General features: G+C 35.3%; 2 protein-coding genes across 2 annotated transcripts; one reads left to right on the top strand and one right to left on the bottom strand.

The window, feature by feature from the left end:
* Positions 1 to 1,223: 1,223 nt before the first annotated feature.
* On the bottom strand, positions 1,224 to 2,282 carry LOC101262235 (uncharacterized). The gene has a single exon (XM_004245321.1). It carries the CDS (start codon positions 2,280 to 2,282, stop codon positions 1,224 to 1,226), a length of 1,059 nt encoding a protein of 352 aa, XP_004245369.1.
* Positions 2,283 to 11,788: 9,506 nt separating this feature from the next.
* LOC101263138 (serine hydroxymethyltransferase 3, chloroplastic) lies at positions 11,789 to 16,010 on the top strand. Its single transcript, XM_004245064.4, has 12 exons — positions 11,789 to 11,947; positions 12,034 to 12,280; positions 13,195 to 13,390; positions 13,488 to 13,662; positions 13,752 to 13,869; positions 13,947 to 14,059; positions 14,157 to 14,279; positions 14,613 to 14,717; positions 14,886 to 14,972; positions 15,050 to 15,157; positions 15,324 to 15,396; positions 15,474 to 16,010. The coding sequence occupies exons 2-12, from the start codon at positions 12,079 to 12,081 to the stop codon at positions 15,746 to 15,748; spliced, it is 1,575 nt and encodes a 524-aa protein (XP_004245112.1). The 5' UTR covers positions 11,789 to 11,947; positions 12,034 to 12,078; the 3' UTR covers positions 15,749 to 16,010.
* The last annotated feature ends 1,450 nt before the right edge of the window (positions 16,011 to 17,460 follow it).

Below are 17,460 nucleotides of genomic sequence, written 5' to 3'. Positions count from 1 at the left end.
GGTCGGCCTTATGAGCACAAGTGCTGCTGCATACAAAATAGCATGCCCCCACATAGACACATATAAGTTTGTTCTCATTAGTAATGGTCTAGATATCAATTGCAGACGTTTAATCAATGATTCTGCTGGACCATTTTGAGTGTGAACATGCGCAAATGGATGATTAACTGTTATACTTGTAGACATACAATAGTCAGGCATTGTAAACTCACTAGCATTATCTACACGGATTGTCTTTATTGTATAGTTTGGAAATTGTGTTTTCAATCTTATTATTTGAGTCAGCATTCTCGCAAAAGCCATGTTGCGAGTTGATAATAAACACACATGTGACCATCTTGTAGAAGCATCTATCAAGACCATATAATATTTAAAGGGTCCACATGCAGGTTGAATTGGTCTACATATATCACCCTGTATACGTTCCAGAAACGCAGGGGATTTAATTCCAACCTTAACTGTTGATGGTTTAATGATCAACTTTCCTTTAGGACAAGCAGCACAAGAGAATTCCTTTGATTGAAGGATATTTGGGCTCTTTAAGGTGTGCCCATGTGAATTCTCAATGATTTTGGGCATCATATCAAATTCGGGATGGCCCAACCGGTCATGTCAAATGATTAAATCATTAAAATTAGTTAACCTTTTATTTACTACGGCATGTGATTCAACTATACTTATACTTGTATAGTACAACCCATAAGAAAGTGCAGGTAATTTTTCATGCACGGTTTTCTTCTTTACATTAATTGTAGTAATGTAAAGGTATTAGTCCTTTCCTTCATTAGTCGTGTCAACATGATAGCCATTTTGGCGAATAACTTTGAAACTTAATAAGTTTCTTTGAGACTTACTACAATATAATGCATTATCAGTGCTTAATATTGTCTCTCCAGGTAGTAAGAATTTTGTACTACCTGATATTGTGTTGACATATGTCATTTTCATAACCAAATTAGAAAAGTATTTCTTTTCTTTTAATATTGTATGCGTTGTAGCACTATCAAGAAGGCATACATCTCCATTACATATCTTGATTCCAACTGACAACTGAGAATTTCTATAGTTTTCATTAAAATAAAATACATTAAATAAAGGAAGAAACAAAATTAACAACGAAAATTTAAATACTTCAACATGAATAACATAATAATTAAAAACACATAAGTAAAGTATTATGTAAAATATTAACAGACTTCATTCCCCAGCTAAAATATCAAACATCAGTTTCGACTTCCAAAGAAGTCATCAACTTCCATATGAGTAATGTCACTAAGGCCATCAAAAACATCATCCTTTAAAGTCAAATTTGCTTCAATATCCTTATCATATTTCTGAGATGTTCCCAGCTTATCATCATCTTTAAGAGTCATATGTGACTCGACTCGAGCATTGGAAGAGGAAGCACCACTTTTATTTCCTTTCTTTTTAAAGGAATTTTGATAGAGCCTTAAAAAATGCTCACGTGTGCGACATTCATTCTTACAGTGGCCGTTCATGCCACAACGACGACAATTACTTTTTGAGGGGTTATTTTGAGAACTCGTGTTGTTCTCTCTCTTATTATGACCACCACCTTGACGATTAGTGTATCGTCGTTTATCTTTGCCACGTCCGCGTGCATTATTATAGCCCCGATGATCATCTCTTTTTACTTCAGATTGATCACGTGCTTCCACCACATTTGCCTCCGGTAATGGAGCAGCTCTAGTGGGACGAGCTTCATGATTTTTCATTAAAAGAGCACTATGTTGCTCAGCCACCAAAAGACATGAGATTAGTTCAAAATAAATCTGAAAACCCTTTTCACGATATTGCTGCTGCAATATCACATTTGAGGCATGGAAAGTAGTAAATGTCTTTTCCAACATGTCCTCATCTTTTATAGTCTCCCCACATAATTTTAACGGGGAGGTTATCCTGAATACAACAGAGTTGTATTCAATTACGATCTTAAAATCTTGAAACTGTAAATGCATCCACTCATAACGAGCTCTTGGCAACACTGTTGTCTTTAGGTGGTCATATCTCCCCTTTAAATCAGTCCACAATTCAAGTAGATTTTTTACCGTCAGATATTCAATCTTCAGGCCCTCATCAAGATGATGACGAAGGAAAATCATAGCCTTCGCCTTATCTTGACTTGTTGCTTCATTTCTCTGAGTAATAGTGGCATCACGTCCTTTAGCAGCCAAGTGAATCTCAGCATCGAGTACCAATGAAAGATAATTCTTTCCAGAAATATCTAATGCCACAAACTCAAGTTTGGATAAATTCGACATAATAAAATTATGAGAGAATATGTGAATCAAATAAAAATATTTATATAATACCTTTGCAAGTAGCAACTTCATGCTGATAACGTGTTGTAAAGAAAGCTCAGAATATAAGAAGAAAAGACAAGAAGTATAAGATAGAGGAAAGAATTTTCTTATTCAAGTGTATCATACAATGGTGAATGATATCTCTATTTATAGTGTGGAGATATCATAGTCAAAGGTTACCTTGGAATTATCCATAGTTATCATCAAGGTTCATATCACCTTGAAATCTTACCACATTCGAAACACTAATACATGAATCCAATTAATTGTTGGATAACTCTAATGGATCATACACATATACTATACAATGGATTTACAACATTAAGATCTATCATATTTATTGTATTTAATTATAATTTATGGATTACAAAAAAAACCTTTATTTTTTGCATTCTCCACTTAAATGAAATATCTTCTCAACTTCCTTCTATCTAATTTCTGTTTTCCTTCTTCTTTTTTACTAATATATTTTTTTCGTTTTTATTTGTTTTTTCTTCATTTTCTTCATCGATAATGTATTTAATAACTAAGAGAGAATATAGAAAAAGTAATGCAGAAATATGAATGACCGCTATGTTCATGAAGATCATAGATAAGTTTTACATAATTTCTTTTATATCATAGTAGTCAAACAAGAGGACAAGGTGAAATACATTTTTTTTACTGAAAGTGACAGATTAGTTCTGTACAACTTTTACAAAATAAGAAGAAAGTTAGTTGCGGTGAAAGTTTCATCAAGAGAGATGATCAGATCAGTTTGATAGAATTGAATTTGAATGATTTACGATATATAGAGATACACTTATTGTTGCTTATTTTTAACAATTTGAATTAATTCTTTTTCAAATATAAGGTATATATTCTCCAAAAAAACAATATTGTTTGATAAAGTTTGGAGTGTTGCGTACATATATAATTTTTTTTATACAGGATAATTGTTAACTTCTTCTAAAAAGTGTGTTGATTTTTTAGGGAAAAAATTGTTGATTCTTAAAAATCTCTCTATCTACATAATAACTGTTCATCTAGAATAGTGTTGTATTTTCTCTCTTTACTTTGGTAATTTTTTTCTTTTTCTTCCTATTTATTATTGAACTTATTTTTTCAACTTTTTCTGCCCAGCTAATTCTTTTTTTTTGTTCTTTTTTTGTGTATTTTAAAATTTATTTTCTTTCTTACCTTATTTTTCCTTTTAATTTTAATTAATTTTTTTAGTGATTTGATATGATAATTCTTTAGGTTGGTAAACAGACGAATACTAGAAAGCAAGTAGTGATGAAGTTATAACAAAGAGGAGGAAAAAGTCCAAATTAAAAAAAATATTGATGTAAAAAACTAATACTTTCAATATTAAAGAGTATGTATCTTATAGATAACTTGTAATAACAATTGTTACAAAATATGGATATATTTAATTGATTTTTTATATCTTATCTTTTATGATTTAGTGTCAAATTTTATTTGAATTCTATTCATAACCGCACGAATCGCAACCAAGTATACTAGTATTACATAAGTTAGAACTTGGGTGAACATAAGACATAGCAATAGGGTGAACAAAAGACAACATTTTCTTGTCTTCCTCGATGGCTTCTCGAACAAACAAAGGGGCATTATGCCATACTTAAAAAAGAATATTTATTGGTAGGGTTCTTCTGAAACGAGCTAGCAGATCAACCACTCCATTTTGTTCCCTAGGTTCATGCTCCTTGGTTCAATAGCATTTCCATTATTTTGAAGATGTATTACCTCGGTTGAGTCAGGGGCAATGGTGAGTGGTGAAGGCTTAGGCTATGTGTCAGCCTTAGGCCATGAACTAATGTTGCTAGATCTGTCCTTGTTATTGAGGTGGATGTAATTCTTGTGCTTTAACCTACTATCCAGTTGCCTTTTGATTCTCAGACTATACACCCTGTCCCTCTTTTAAAGGTGATATAATCAAAGGGACCATCATCATTCAATTTTAGGCCAGCTGGTAGGGGTGTCAAGGGCAGAGATTGGTAAGAGATGTTATTTTTGACTTCGGATTTCTGCTAGGACCAAGAAAGGCATACTATGTTGCTCTATCAATTATGGACGTGACATTGACCTTTACCTTGATTTCTTATAGATATTGTTGTTACGATTAATTCAAATGGAAACATCTCGAATTAGTCAAAAAAGCTAAAAACTTCTTTATATCTCTAATACTGTTGAGCCAATTTGGATTATTATTTATTTTTATTTTCTCGATCAAGTCATGAAGGCACAGAGTAATCCAGACCTTCCTAACTAGGGGACATCGAGAAGTATATGTTTGTTAGTTTCAGGTTGGCAACAGATTTTGCACAAGGGGTCTATATCTGTACCAATGCTATGAAAATTTAAAAGGTTGGATCTTTTGGTGGTATCCTTTTATTTAAGGGCTATTTAAGGGCTATGTAGACCAATTTGGTAGTGAAATTTCCTTTACTAATTAGTGTCCAATTTATTTTGTCGCACATGTTTGGGGCTTGGGGTATATGGATGGAGGTAATTTCAGAACTAAGATTCATTGATAATTTGAATTTAGATCTTCAAGTGTTTATGTCCCATTATGTATTACGTCCCTATCTTTGAGTAAGAGTTCAACTTTACAGAGGGGGCCTATGACTCTGCACCTTAAGGGGGTTGTATTTGAGAGCCATTTATCCTTCCAGAAGTTGGTTTCGTTAGCATTTCCTAGATCCTATTTGGTGTACTGTATGTTGTTTTTCCAGCCCTAGATGATGTTCTGCTAGGTCCTACTAACAGTTTTGAGGTGGTGCTAGTAGGTGAATAAGTCAGTATTTCTAGCATATTCGTTTAGAAAGAGTAAGGCCCAAAGAGAACGAGGAATCATAAAAAAGTGCTAGGCTAGTTAGGTGATAAGTGCTAGGCTAGTTAGACACCCAATCCACTTGAATCCCTATCCTTAGTAATTACGTCCCACTTTATCATGTGCAGTTTTCTCATAAATTCAGTGGTTCCCTAAACAAAGTCCTTTTGAATTTTATCAATGGTTTTTAATTTACTACAGGGAGGTTAATATATTACATATCATGAGTTGCCATATGGTTGAGGAAGGATTTTGCTAAGGTAGTTCTTTCTGCCATGTCGAGAAAGTTGTTTTTCCAATACTAAGCTTCAATTGAAGATAATCTATTATGAATTGGAGGTCCTTTCTAAGTGGTATCCCATCAAATATTGGAACGTCCAAATATGTCCCAAAGAAATTGTTGCAGTGGATATCCAGATCTATTGATATACTCTCTGTTACTTCGCTAAAACATTTCTTAGAAAAGATTTTTTCAACTTTTTGTCCTGACCAGTAGCAAAAAGAGCCTATGACTTCAGTAATGATTCTACAACTCTTAGAGGTTTTGGACATGAGCAATAATTGTTGGGTTTTATTTGCCCTGATTTCTTAGCATAAATAGGTTTTCCTTTTAGGAAAAGGTTTTGGATTGGCTAATCCTTTTTCTGGTAGGAAAAGGTTTAGGACTCTATAAATAGAGGCATGTTCCTTCTAACTTAATTAGCATTCACAATGTAGTCTTAAGGGCTTTGAGAGTTTTGGTTAGGGGGAGAATTTATGAGTCACAAGTTTGATACGTTATCACTTGTGTGAACCTCCCATGTATTCCGAGTGAATTGGTTGAGGTTGTTTCTCTCTGTATTTTGTACTCTCATATTTATAGTGGATTTCTCATCTCCTTTGTGAACGTAGGTCGATTGACCGAACCACGTTAAATCTGTGTGTCTTTTGGTATATTTCTCATTGTCTTCTTACTCGTGGTCTTTCGAGGTCTGCTTTGCTAGCTTCCGCATTTACATCTCTTATTTTTGGTCCTAAAAAGTGGTATCAGAGCCAGATTCAATGACGGAGTTAGGTTCAGTGGTTCGATAATCAATGATTGAATCAAGTTAGAAAGAGGTGTTCATCTTGACGGGTGTAGTTCTAGCCGCAACCTTTTTGACAGTAATGAAGATTTTGTCGGAGAAATTGTTTCACAGAGGTTCTCTGTGTTGAGACACAAATTTTGCAAAGGAGATTATGGAGAGGAGAAGCAAGTTGTTGAATATTAAGTAAAGAAGGTGGACAAATTTAATTTGTCAGAAATTCAGGCCAAGGGGGAGATTTGTTGGGTTTTATTTGCCCTGATTTCTTACCATAAATAGGTTTTCCTTTTAGGAAAAGGTTTTGGATTGACTAATCTTTTTTCTGGTAGGAAAAGGTTTAAGACTCTATAAATAGAGGCATGTTCTTTCTAACTTAATTAGCATTCACAATGTAGTCTTAAGGGCTTTGAGAGTTTTGGTTAGGGGGAAAATTTATGAGTCACAAGCTTGATACGTTATCACTTGTGTGAACCTCCCATGTATTCCGAGTGAATTGGTTGAGGTTGTTTCTCTCTGTATTTTGTACTCTCATATTTATAGTGGATTGCTCATCTCCTTTGTGGATGTAGGTCGATTGACCGAACCACGTTAAATTTGTGTGTCTTTTGGTATATTTCTCGTTGTCTTCTTACTCGTGGTCTTTCGAGATCTGCTTTGCAAGCTTCCGCATTTACATCTGCTTATTTTCGATCCTAACAATAATTTGTCATTAAAGAAAAGGTGCAAGACACTTGATCCTCAAATGCTAACTTTTACAGGGGCTCGGGTCTTTAAAATGACTGCTTGTTCAATATGTTGAGATATGACCTCCATTCATAGTATGAATATGTATGGGGACATAGAGTCTCCTTGACCAATTCCTCTAGTGAAGTTAAAGAACTCAACTCTAGTACCATTTATTAGGATAGACGATTGGCTAGAGCTAATGCTAAACATTATAAGATTACTAAGTTTTTCTAGGAAGTTGAAGCATTGGAGGGTATGCCTAGAGAATGACCACTCAATTTTATCTAAAGCTTTCTCAAGGTGTATTTTTTTCATGAAGCAACCTCTCTTCCCTTTCATTTTTTTTCAAAAATGGGAGACTATTTTTAGTATAATTATAACTTTATCTGTTGCTTGTCTATTTTAGAGGAAGCTAAACTGGCATGGGGCTATTAGTTTGTCCCTGAGACCCCTTAATCTTCTAAATATAGTTTTGGTGATAATTTTATTGGAGATATTATTACAGAGGCTGATGGGGCAAAAATTCTTAAGAGATGATGCAATCTTGCACTTTGGAATGAGGCATACATGAGTGAGACTTATGGAGTCGAGAATAGCTCCCTCCTTGAAGGCTTTTTGGCATAATGTGTACACCCATGGACCCACAATATGCCAGTATTTTTTGTAGAAGAAAGGGTGGAAAGAAAAGACTATGGATGTTATTTCCTCCATAGTAGGCAAATTACTAAGGAGAAGGTAATCCTCTTGTTTGATCGTAGTTGGACAAACCTTGGTAGTAAGGTTGTGTGATTGATGGTGCTGCTTAGTGAACAATTCATTATAATAGGGATGTGGTGAATTGGATAATGTCATTTTGATCATGAATCCAAGTCCCATCGTATGTTTTGAAGGTCTGAATATAGTTTTCCTACACCTACTCAGGTACTAACATGGAAGAACTTAGTATTTGCATTCCCCTCTTGTAGCCAGTTATTTCTTGATTTAAGTTTCCAAAAATCCTCATCTTTTTTTAGAATTGTGTTGTAGTCCTCAATTAAGCTTTGTTCCAATCTTAACTGCAAAACACTATTGAGGTAGTTTTTTTTTACTTATGAATACCTCCTATTTTATTAAGGATTACTCTCTTTTGGTGAAAAAAATATTCCCAAATGTGTCTCCATTCCAATTTGTGACATTTTTTTCAAAATTTGAAATAGCTTCTATAAGATTTAAGGCACAAGCCGAAGACTTATTGATAATATTTGGGAGCTTCAAGTGTGAGGTCCACATGGTTTCAAATCTAAAGATGCAGTTATTAGTGGTCACCTTTATATATTAAGGGAAAGTATGAGGAGGCAATGATCAGAGTGGGATCTAGGTAGGTATATAACTTGGGCATTTGGGTAGAGTAGCAACCATTTGTTATATGAAGGTAGAACCTTTCAAAAATAAGTGCTTTTTTGTTCTTGAAATAATTATTCATCCAGGTGTACCGGCTACCCTGAAGCCCATATCAATGAACTAGCAATAATTAACTATCTCCAAAAATCTTCACTACTGAATAAATTTAAGGGGCCACCTCCTTTATATATGTGCTATTGAGAAGTTCATTAAAATAACCCCTAATTAGCCATTTTCTATTATTGTTATTATCAATTGTACATAGGTTTTCCTATAAGATTTTACGCATATTCCAAAATTCTAGCATATATACTACTAAATAGCCATTGGTCACCAGAGCCACTTACCTTGATCATATCATGGATTTCCTGCTCAGTACTAGCTATTTCGTCGAGCTCCAAATTATCTTCCCATAGGAAGATAAAACCACCAACATTACATACTGTTATTTTGATCATTTGATTGAAGGGAAAGTAATCTAGCAAGCCTTGGTGGCTTTACATTTTCGTTGTCAGTAATGCCACTAAAGGGGGACTATGTCAATCAAGTAATGCCCTAAAGTTCCTTCGGGAGTCTGCACCATTCCCACATCTACAGTTCCAGACTACTAAATTCATAGATCTATTCATGTGGTGGTGGGGGGGGGGGGTTATCATTGCATCCAACCTTAAGTTCCTATCTGTAACATTTTGGTTTTTCCTTATTATGAGGTTCATTATTAAGACGTAGTTCCCTATTTTTGGGTTGAATGGGGTCTTGATATCTATCGAGATTTTTGATAGATCGAGGGGACTAATAAGGATGAACTTTCTTTTCGAATCTCTCTCGAAATATCATGACCCTTACTTCTTTTAACACTGAGACTTTCGATTATGTTTCTCTCATTACCTCTAGTGCATCTTTGATTTCCTCGGTGTTTTTCTATACCAGGGAAATTGGAACTAAGTTCAAACGGGGAGGTACCTGCGAGGTTGCAACAACATTGTTCGTCGTCTCAGTACCAGTGTTGGCCACTGATCCCGTTGGGGTTGTAGCAAGTTGGAATTGAGTCACCCCCATTGTGTGTCCTTGCATTATCCAATAGTGGTAAAGAGGATCCATGTTTTGTCGGCTTTTGAGGACAAGGGTAAGAAATAGAGTTTCCAAAAGTTGCGGGGTTTGCATGGGTGGTGGAATGGGGTTTCCCAGGTTAGTATATGGAAAAATGGCATGACAGGGGTTGGTAGTTCGTTGGCAGGTGGAACATACTCATTATCCATAGGTAACTGTTGTATGATTCTGTCAACATTCATATCCTATTCGTCACCAGCAGAGCCAAGAGGGGAGGACTTTGGATTATGATTGTACTTCTCTGTTGTCCATCAGAACACTGAAAGTTAGGTTCTGGTTTTGGAGACTCACCTCCATAGGATGGGATGGATGGAGAAGGTGAAAGGCTTGCACACACTGGGTGACCCTTGGTAGTTATGAGTTCACCCGAAAGAGTTGTATCAGAGTATTTTGGTTCATTTTCAGAACAGTAGGAGTATCTGGGTTGTTCAAATGGTTGTTCGTTATCATCGTAGAAAGGATGAGAGTAATGTTCTGGCCATTTTTATATAGAGAAGAAGTTTGTAAAGGTGTTGAGGTAATAACTTTATTATCTGAGACTTTAGGTACTTAGGAACTATTAATAAAAGAATTATTAGTGTTGGTCGGTATTCCTTAAAGGGTAAAAGTTCTTGTGGGGTCAATGTTAACCCTTAGAAATAAGGGTTAAAAAATCTTTGATAGTTGCTCTCTTAGATACGCCAACTAGAGGCGTGAGTTGTCTAAATACATGGCTAAGGGGTTACCACATCAAAAAGGTTACTTTTGGAGTTATTATTTGGGGAAGTTGAAGGGGAAACTACTAGGTCAGTAGTAGTAGGGTGTAGGGAGTAGATTTTAGGAGGCGTGTGAGGTGTTTGGTCCTCAACCGAATCTTCAATAAAGGTAGTGGCATGTCTTGGGTTTAGAGCAGTTGTTTTGTCATCATTACTAGCGTCAAATCTATCCTCACATCCGGTGGGTACAAGTTATTATAGCGATTTGAAGTACTGGTTAGGTCCCCAATAGTGCAGGAAACTTTTAAATGTGAGTTTTCAACGTACTTATAAATTTGAGATTTAATAAACTTACAGGTAGTTGAGTGAGATAATTTGACGTTAATACCTTCACTTACCAATGATTGTGGAGTGGTGGCATGGGGTTTTTGTGCTTGATTCATCCTGCCCTTTTTGAAGTTTACAAATCTTGCACAGAATGTCCGCACCCTCACACACTACCTTTTTCTTGAGATGGTCAATAAAGATATGTTGTTTAAACGGTATCCTAACAGGTACTTCAATACAGATTCATGGATATCGCCCTCTAAGTGTCGAGGATGTGTAGATGTCAGTTTTCACCAATCTAACAAGCTTTGTCCAAATTTTGCTAAGATTGTATGACAATAGTACTTTGTTGGCAGCTCGGGAAGACGTCTCCAAATGGCAGAGTAGGTTTCGTCCACCTCAAATGCGACGAAGTTGGGGTCCCATTTTTTTATGGATAGAAAAGAACCCATTAATGAACCATGGTCCATTCTTAAGGCAAGATGCATGTTTTCCTCTTTGAGGAATTTAACCATGTAGTAGTCATTTAGATCAATGAGTATTATCTTCTCGGATGAGCACTAGATTTTTGTCAATTTTAAAATGGTCATGACTTATCTTTCTTTCCATCAGTTTGATAATAACGAAGAAAGACCACAGTTTTTGGATCCTTATTCTTTCTTCCGAAGAGAGATATAGTTGATTTCTTGCGTGGTAGCCTTGGTCAATAATGGTGTCTATTGATTGCTTGTGGGTCCCTTCCCCGCATGAGTATCATCAGTATCAATATCCATAATCGGATCAGTGCTTGGCATGTAGACTGGTTTAATAAGGGCATTTATGAAGGACGGGGATTCCTGGGGGGGTATTTGAGGGTACTGGATCTACTATTATCTCGCTGCTATCAGATGGATCTGGTGGATTTGGAGGGATGTTTTCTAAGTGTGGCATTTGTTTCCTGCAGCGAGAATGTGCTCTTTATCTTTCTAAAAGTGTTTGGATTAGGGTTACGAGCTTATCCCAACTCATTTTCCGTTTGTTAAACTTTGCAATTGTAAAAATACACAAAAGATATCAAGCATTCATTTTTTCATGTTAGAGGTCTCACGTTCGAAACTTCTTACTTTCTAGGTCGAGCTGAATGCGTCACACTTGCTTAGTGAGATCACTTCTCCTATGTGTTTTGTGAGAGTTATTGTATAGGAGCATAGTTTTTACGTTGTGTGCACCTAAAGAGATAGTAATTGCAGGTTTGTTTATCCTTTGAAAATGTCTTTTAATTTAATAATTTTAAAATAATATATTTTAAAAAAGGAAATTTAAAAAGTATTAAAATAAATAAAATATATGATTGAATTGAAATGAATGAAACATATTCGAGATATTAGTGCATGAGCGGCGCGCGAATTTCCAAGCTAGGGTTCTTTTTCTTCACCTTGTGTTGTTCCTATATATTCCCAGAGTTCTACAAACGCAAAACTGAAAATCTAGTGAAATTTCAATAAGGTTAAACGATTTATAATTCTTGTAAAAAATCTTCAGTTGAATCCCCTGTTTCCTAGTTACAATCTTTTTCTTCTTCCTATTTGCAGAAAACTGAATTTTGAATTGAAGGGTTGCTGTTAATTAGTTGCATCATGGAAGCTTGTTGTGGAGCTGCGGTTATGAGTTCTCTTCAGCAGCCTGTTTGGGTTAAAGGGTCAGCTTTTCCTTCAAAAGGGGTTGCTGGTATTAATGTAAATTCGAGTCGGGTAAAGTTATGCTCTGTCAAGCCCTGTAGAGCAACTCCAACTGAATGGAGCTTGATAACAGAAAGGCCTACTTCTTCTGCTCCTGAAGGTAATTTGTAAATTTTGTTGTTATGTTCTATATAGTATATGTATATGAAAAATGTTCTTTATAACTATTTTTGGATGTATAAAAATCTGTTTTTTATTGGGGGAAGAGGTTTTTTTTTGGTTTGGTCAGATTCTCCTTTAGTACAAATGGTGGTTGATGGATCCTTGATTATGTTTTTTATGAGGAGTCCTAGGAGAGTTAGCATTGGTGAGTTTGGTTTGGTTTTATGTATCATGGGTTTATCGGGTTTTCGGTTTCAAATACAGTAAACTAATAAAGATATGTTTTATCTGTTTTCAGTTTATTAGTTTTTGATTTTCATGGTTTGATTTTCGATTTAACCATAAGAAAATGCAATGTTCATAAAACAAATATATGACTTCTCCATACAATAGTGTAACTTTAGAGAAGGCTCATAAAACAGATTCAGTAGTAATAACTTACCTGAAAAGAAGTTTTCTTATTCTCATGAAAGTAATAGGTTTTGACATTTTGTACAATGTGATGTTTTGAATTCAAAGTTAATGTGAAGTGTGAATTGAAGGCTGAAGGGCAAAGGCACTAATATTTAATTTAATATTTATATAGGGGTAAATTGTAAATTATTACAATCATTTACCAACGAGAGATATGAAGAGTCATCCACCTTGTTATACAGCTCCTAGGAACAAAATGCAGAGACTATAATTGATGTCAGAACTGATTCTGGTTATACATTTTACTTTGTTTTTCATTTCCCAGCGGAGATGTAAAAACTAATGGGTACGGAATTCAATTATGATGGACGAGGAATGTAAAAACTAACTGGGACTTAATCCATTGCTGGTGGTTACATATCCCTCGTGAACGTGTATGATGATATTTACTTTTTAGACTTTCTTCATTTACTCATTGGTGTCTGCTGCATTCTCTAGGTGCTGGGAGCAGCTTTGAAGACTATGGGTTGCATGAAGCTGATCCTGATGTTCGTACTATTATTGACAAAGAGAAGCAGCGTCAGTTTAGGAGCTTAGAACTTATTGCCTCTGAGAATTTCACATCTCGAGCAGTGATGGAAGCAGTTGGTTCTTGCCTTACCAACAAATATTCTGAAGGGCTTCCAGGCAAAAGGTGAAGATATTGATCATAGATTTTTCCTCCCTACAGAAAATTTATCTTCTCTTATATAGCTTGTTAATGTCAATTTTCTAGTACTTGATTGTATCAGATATTATGGTGGGAATGAATACATCGATGAGTTGGAAACTCTCTGTCAAGAAAGAGCATTGGCTGCCTTTAGCTTAGATGGAAAACAATGGGGTGTGAATGTTCAACCATTATCTGGCTCTCCGGCAAATTTTGCAGTTTACACAGCGGTTCTTAATCCACACGACCGGATTATGGTTAGTTATAACTAGTAAACAGTTTTCTTATTATTGGTCTTTTAGTAGTTGCATGGACTGACATTTATATTGTGTGATTTGTACCTTAGGGATTGGACTTACCTCATGGTGGCCACTTGTCCCATGGATTTATGACTCCAAAAAGACGGGTTTCAGGCACCTCGATTTACTTTGAATCCATGCCTTATCGACTTGATGAATCTACAGGTAACAACAGAGGGCCACTTTAACATGTTGCATTTGGACTGTTCAGCTGATTGGAAGTCTGTTTTAATTCTACACAGGTATTCTCGATTATGAAATGCTTGAGAAAACAGCGAATCTTTTTCGCCCAAAGCTTATTATTGCTGGTGCAAGTGCATATCCGCGTGATTTTGATTATCCTCGTTTGAGAAAGGTACAATTATATAATAACTGGATCTCTACGTGTTAACATCTTCTTTCTGTTTTCTGTGTTTGGTATCTAATATTATGTTTCTGGTATATCCTGGTAGATAGCAGATGCTGTTGGAGCTTTCCTAATGATGGATATGGCTCATATCAGTGGGCTTGTAGCTGCTTCTGTACTTGCTAATCCATTTGAATACTGTGACATTGTTACTACTACTACTCACAAGGTACTGTAATTTCTTGCCAAGCTAATACTTTTGTTCTCAGTATATCCCTCCCTTCCCCGCTCCTTAAAAGAAAGCTAAATAGTCATACCAGTTATATTTTCATTGCACTTCTCTATCTTGCCAATGCGCTTCTTCTGTTAGATCTCCTACATGCATCAAGTCTCATTTTCCTTAGCAATTTTTCAAAGTAAGATATAAGAGAGTATACAGTAGATAGAGGAACTTTGGGAAGGCTACTAACTCCTCATCTTTAAACTCAAATGTTTTAGTAGTTACCGATTAATATTATATTATATCTGATTAACTATGCCTAACTTTGACTTGTCTGTTCAGTCTCTTAGAGGTCCTAGAGGTGGAATGATCTTCTTCAAAAAAGATCCAGTTCTGGGAATGGATCTTGAATCTGCCATAAACAATGCTGTTTTTCCTGGTTTGCAGGTCAGTTCATTTTCCTTTTGACTGTCCATGTTGCTCCTTTTGTTTTATGAAATTTCTTCCTTGATTGCTAGTATCTTACCAGAGAAAGAACAGTGTTCTCTTTTGGACTCTGTAATATAATCTAGATTCCGTGAATTGATCTATCAATATTATTGTTTTTCTTTGAAGGGTGGTCCTCATAATCACACAATTGGAGGACTAGCTGTTTGCTTGAAGCATGCCAAATCACCTGAATTTAAGGTTTATCAGAACCAGGTAAGAATTATGGCTTCTTTACCCAAACACGGGCACCATCTCTTAGAATTTGACTTCATTTAATATTTATCTTGTAGGTGGTTGCCAACTGTAGAGCTCTTGCAAGCCGATTAATGGAATTAGGCTACAAGCTGGTCTCAGGAGGGAGCGACAATCATTTGGTTCTTGTGGATTTGCGGCCCATGGTGAGTTTTCTCAATTATGCCTTCTGTTTCCCTTTTATTGTGTAGCTGGGATGGACTTATATTTTGTTGGTAAACAAAAACAAATTATACTAACAACAACAACGATCTATATACTAGTTTGTTTAAAGTAACCAGCATAGGTCAACCGTGTTCATTTGTCAATTAGGGAATTGATGGTGCTAGAGTGGAGAAAATACTCGACATGGCATCAATCACTCTCAATAAGAATTCAGTGCCTGGTGAGTGAAGCTTTTACGCAGTTCATCATTTTCTTAATGTTCTTTTTTCATTTACACCGTCAAAATCAAAATTGTAGGTGATAAAAGCGCACTAGTACCGGGTGGCATCCGCATAGGCTCACCAGCCATGACCACTCGAGGTTTTACAGAGAAGGAATTTGTATCAGTTGCAGATTTTATTCACGAGGGTGTGCAAATTACCCTTGAAGCCAAGAAGTCCGTCTCTACTACCAAACTCCAAGATTTCATGAAGGTTGTTACATCCCCAGATTTTAGTTTGATGGATAAGGTGTTGGACTTGCAAAAAAGAGTCGAAGCTTTGACGTCCCAGTATCCTTTGCCTGGTTTATGAAATGAAGGCCAAATTGCCTGATGGATGATAATTACATACAAGCTAACCCTTTCGTCCTACTGAATTTTGCAATGTGTTGTTTAGAATACCTGAAGATCATCTATGTTTCTTCTCCTGGGAAATGTAGCAGACTCATAATCCATGGCTGTTGCAAAAACAATTGAATCAATTTCGAAACTATATCATGGAAATTGTAGTTGAGTTCAGTCAATTTGTTGGAATTTGAATATCTACAATCCTACATATGTGATTTCACAGTAAATGTCATGAGGCAGCGACAGAGTCGGAAATTTCCTCGAGTGTTCAATCTTTAAAGAGTCGATAATTTTTTTTAGCAGATTGGTTACACAACATTTTTTTTACCAATCCACTAGACTATCTCCCTTTATTGTGTGAAGAGTGTTCAATTTATAACATATCAAGATATTAGACTGTATTTTACGTTCGGAAAAGAGACTAAAATATCCTTGAAGTATTGAAAATGGTACACAACTATCTCATGGAGCACCATTTAAAATATTTTAATTAAATAATCCTTTTATTTATGTGACATTCAACTATTGGTTGCAATTAAATTATTTAATATAATTTTAAACCCATCCATTTTAAACCAAACCCGTCCCAATACTTATTAAACCGCCGACCCAATACAAAGAACCCATCTAATTAAAAACAACCCTAAAACCTTTGTTGCCAAATCACTTCCCCCAACCAAGTTCTTGATCAACGATAGTTGGATGTGAAATATTTTAGGACTTCAAATTAAACTTCTCAAATCTTTATATTGGTAAATAAGATTTAGTAAGTAATTGATCCAATATCATCTTTTACACCTTATTCTTGGAGAAACAACAAAGCAATCTTCCACTGATTTATTACATTAAAACGTTTAATTATTCATCTCTACCGTGTATGTCCAATGTGTGTGAGAGAGGGATGGAGATTAATAGAATGAATACGTTAATACTCTCTTTAACAAATGCACACAAATTTGTTGGAAGAATACTAATAAAGCATCCAACTTTCATTGATTCAAGAACTTAGTTGGGAAATGGATTGTTTATTTGGGAACAAGGTTTTAGGGTTATTTTAATTAGACGGGTTTTTTGTATTGGATCGGGCGGATTTAATAAGTATTGGGGCGGGTTTATTTAAAACTAGAAATTATATTAAATAATTAATTTGCAACCAATGATTGAAAGACACGTAATTAAAATGATTATTTAATTACTTTAAATGGTGCCTCATTGATAAAGTGGCTAAAATTGAATCCAAAGGTGGATGGGGAGGGTATTTGTGAACCAATTGGTGGATGGGAAGGATATTTTGAAGCTAATAGGTGGATGAGACATAGTTGTGTGCCATTTTCAATACTTCAAAGATATATAATTTTCTGACGAAGGATGTCCATCTGACCACCCTTACAAGACTGTAGCTTCGCTCCTATCATGAGTTGTCCTATTTCATTGTCCCATTTAAGTACCGAGAGAATTTTAGAAATGACAAACATAAAGACATAATGAGGCTAGATAGCTATAATTTTGATACTTGTGTTTTATAGTTATAGTTGCATTTGAATTTAATACTGAGGCTGCAGTTTGTATATTTCTATTTTTTTTCATTCTACACAAATATCAAATTGTCAGGAACTTTGCTTATGCATTTAATCACATAAAATCTTAGTCATTTTAAGCATGTGCTTCATTTGTGTA

Source organism: Solanum lycopersicum, chromosome 8 (genome assembly GCF_036512215.1).
Source record: "Solanum lycopersicum chromosome 8, SLM_r2.1".
NCBI classification, from domain to species: Eukaryota; Viridiplantae; Streptophyta; class Magnoliopsida; order Solanales; family Solanaceae; genus Solanum; species Solanum lycopersicum.
This window is presented reverse-complemented; position numbering and strand designations above follow the sequence as displayed.

Excerpts from the sequence above, each read along its gene's own strand:
- LOC101262235 (XM_004245321.1), bottom strand. The coding sequence starts at position 2,282 with ATGTCGAATTTATCCAAACTTGAGTTTGTGGCATTAGATATTTCTGGA.
- LOC101263138 (XM_004245064.4), top strand. The coding sequence starts at position 12,079 with ATGGAAGCTTGTTGTGGAGCTGCGGTTATGAGTTCTCTTCAGCAGCCT. Across the intron at positions 13,663-13,751 it reads ATCCACACGACCGGATTATG|GGATTGGACTTACCTCATGG; the intron begins GTTAGTTATAAC and ends TTTGTACCTTAG. Across the intron at positions 14,280-14,612 it reads TTACTACTACTACTCACAAG|TCTCTTAGAGGTCCTAGAGG; the intron begins GTACTGTAATTT and ends TTGTCTGTTCAG.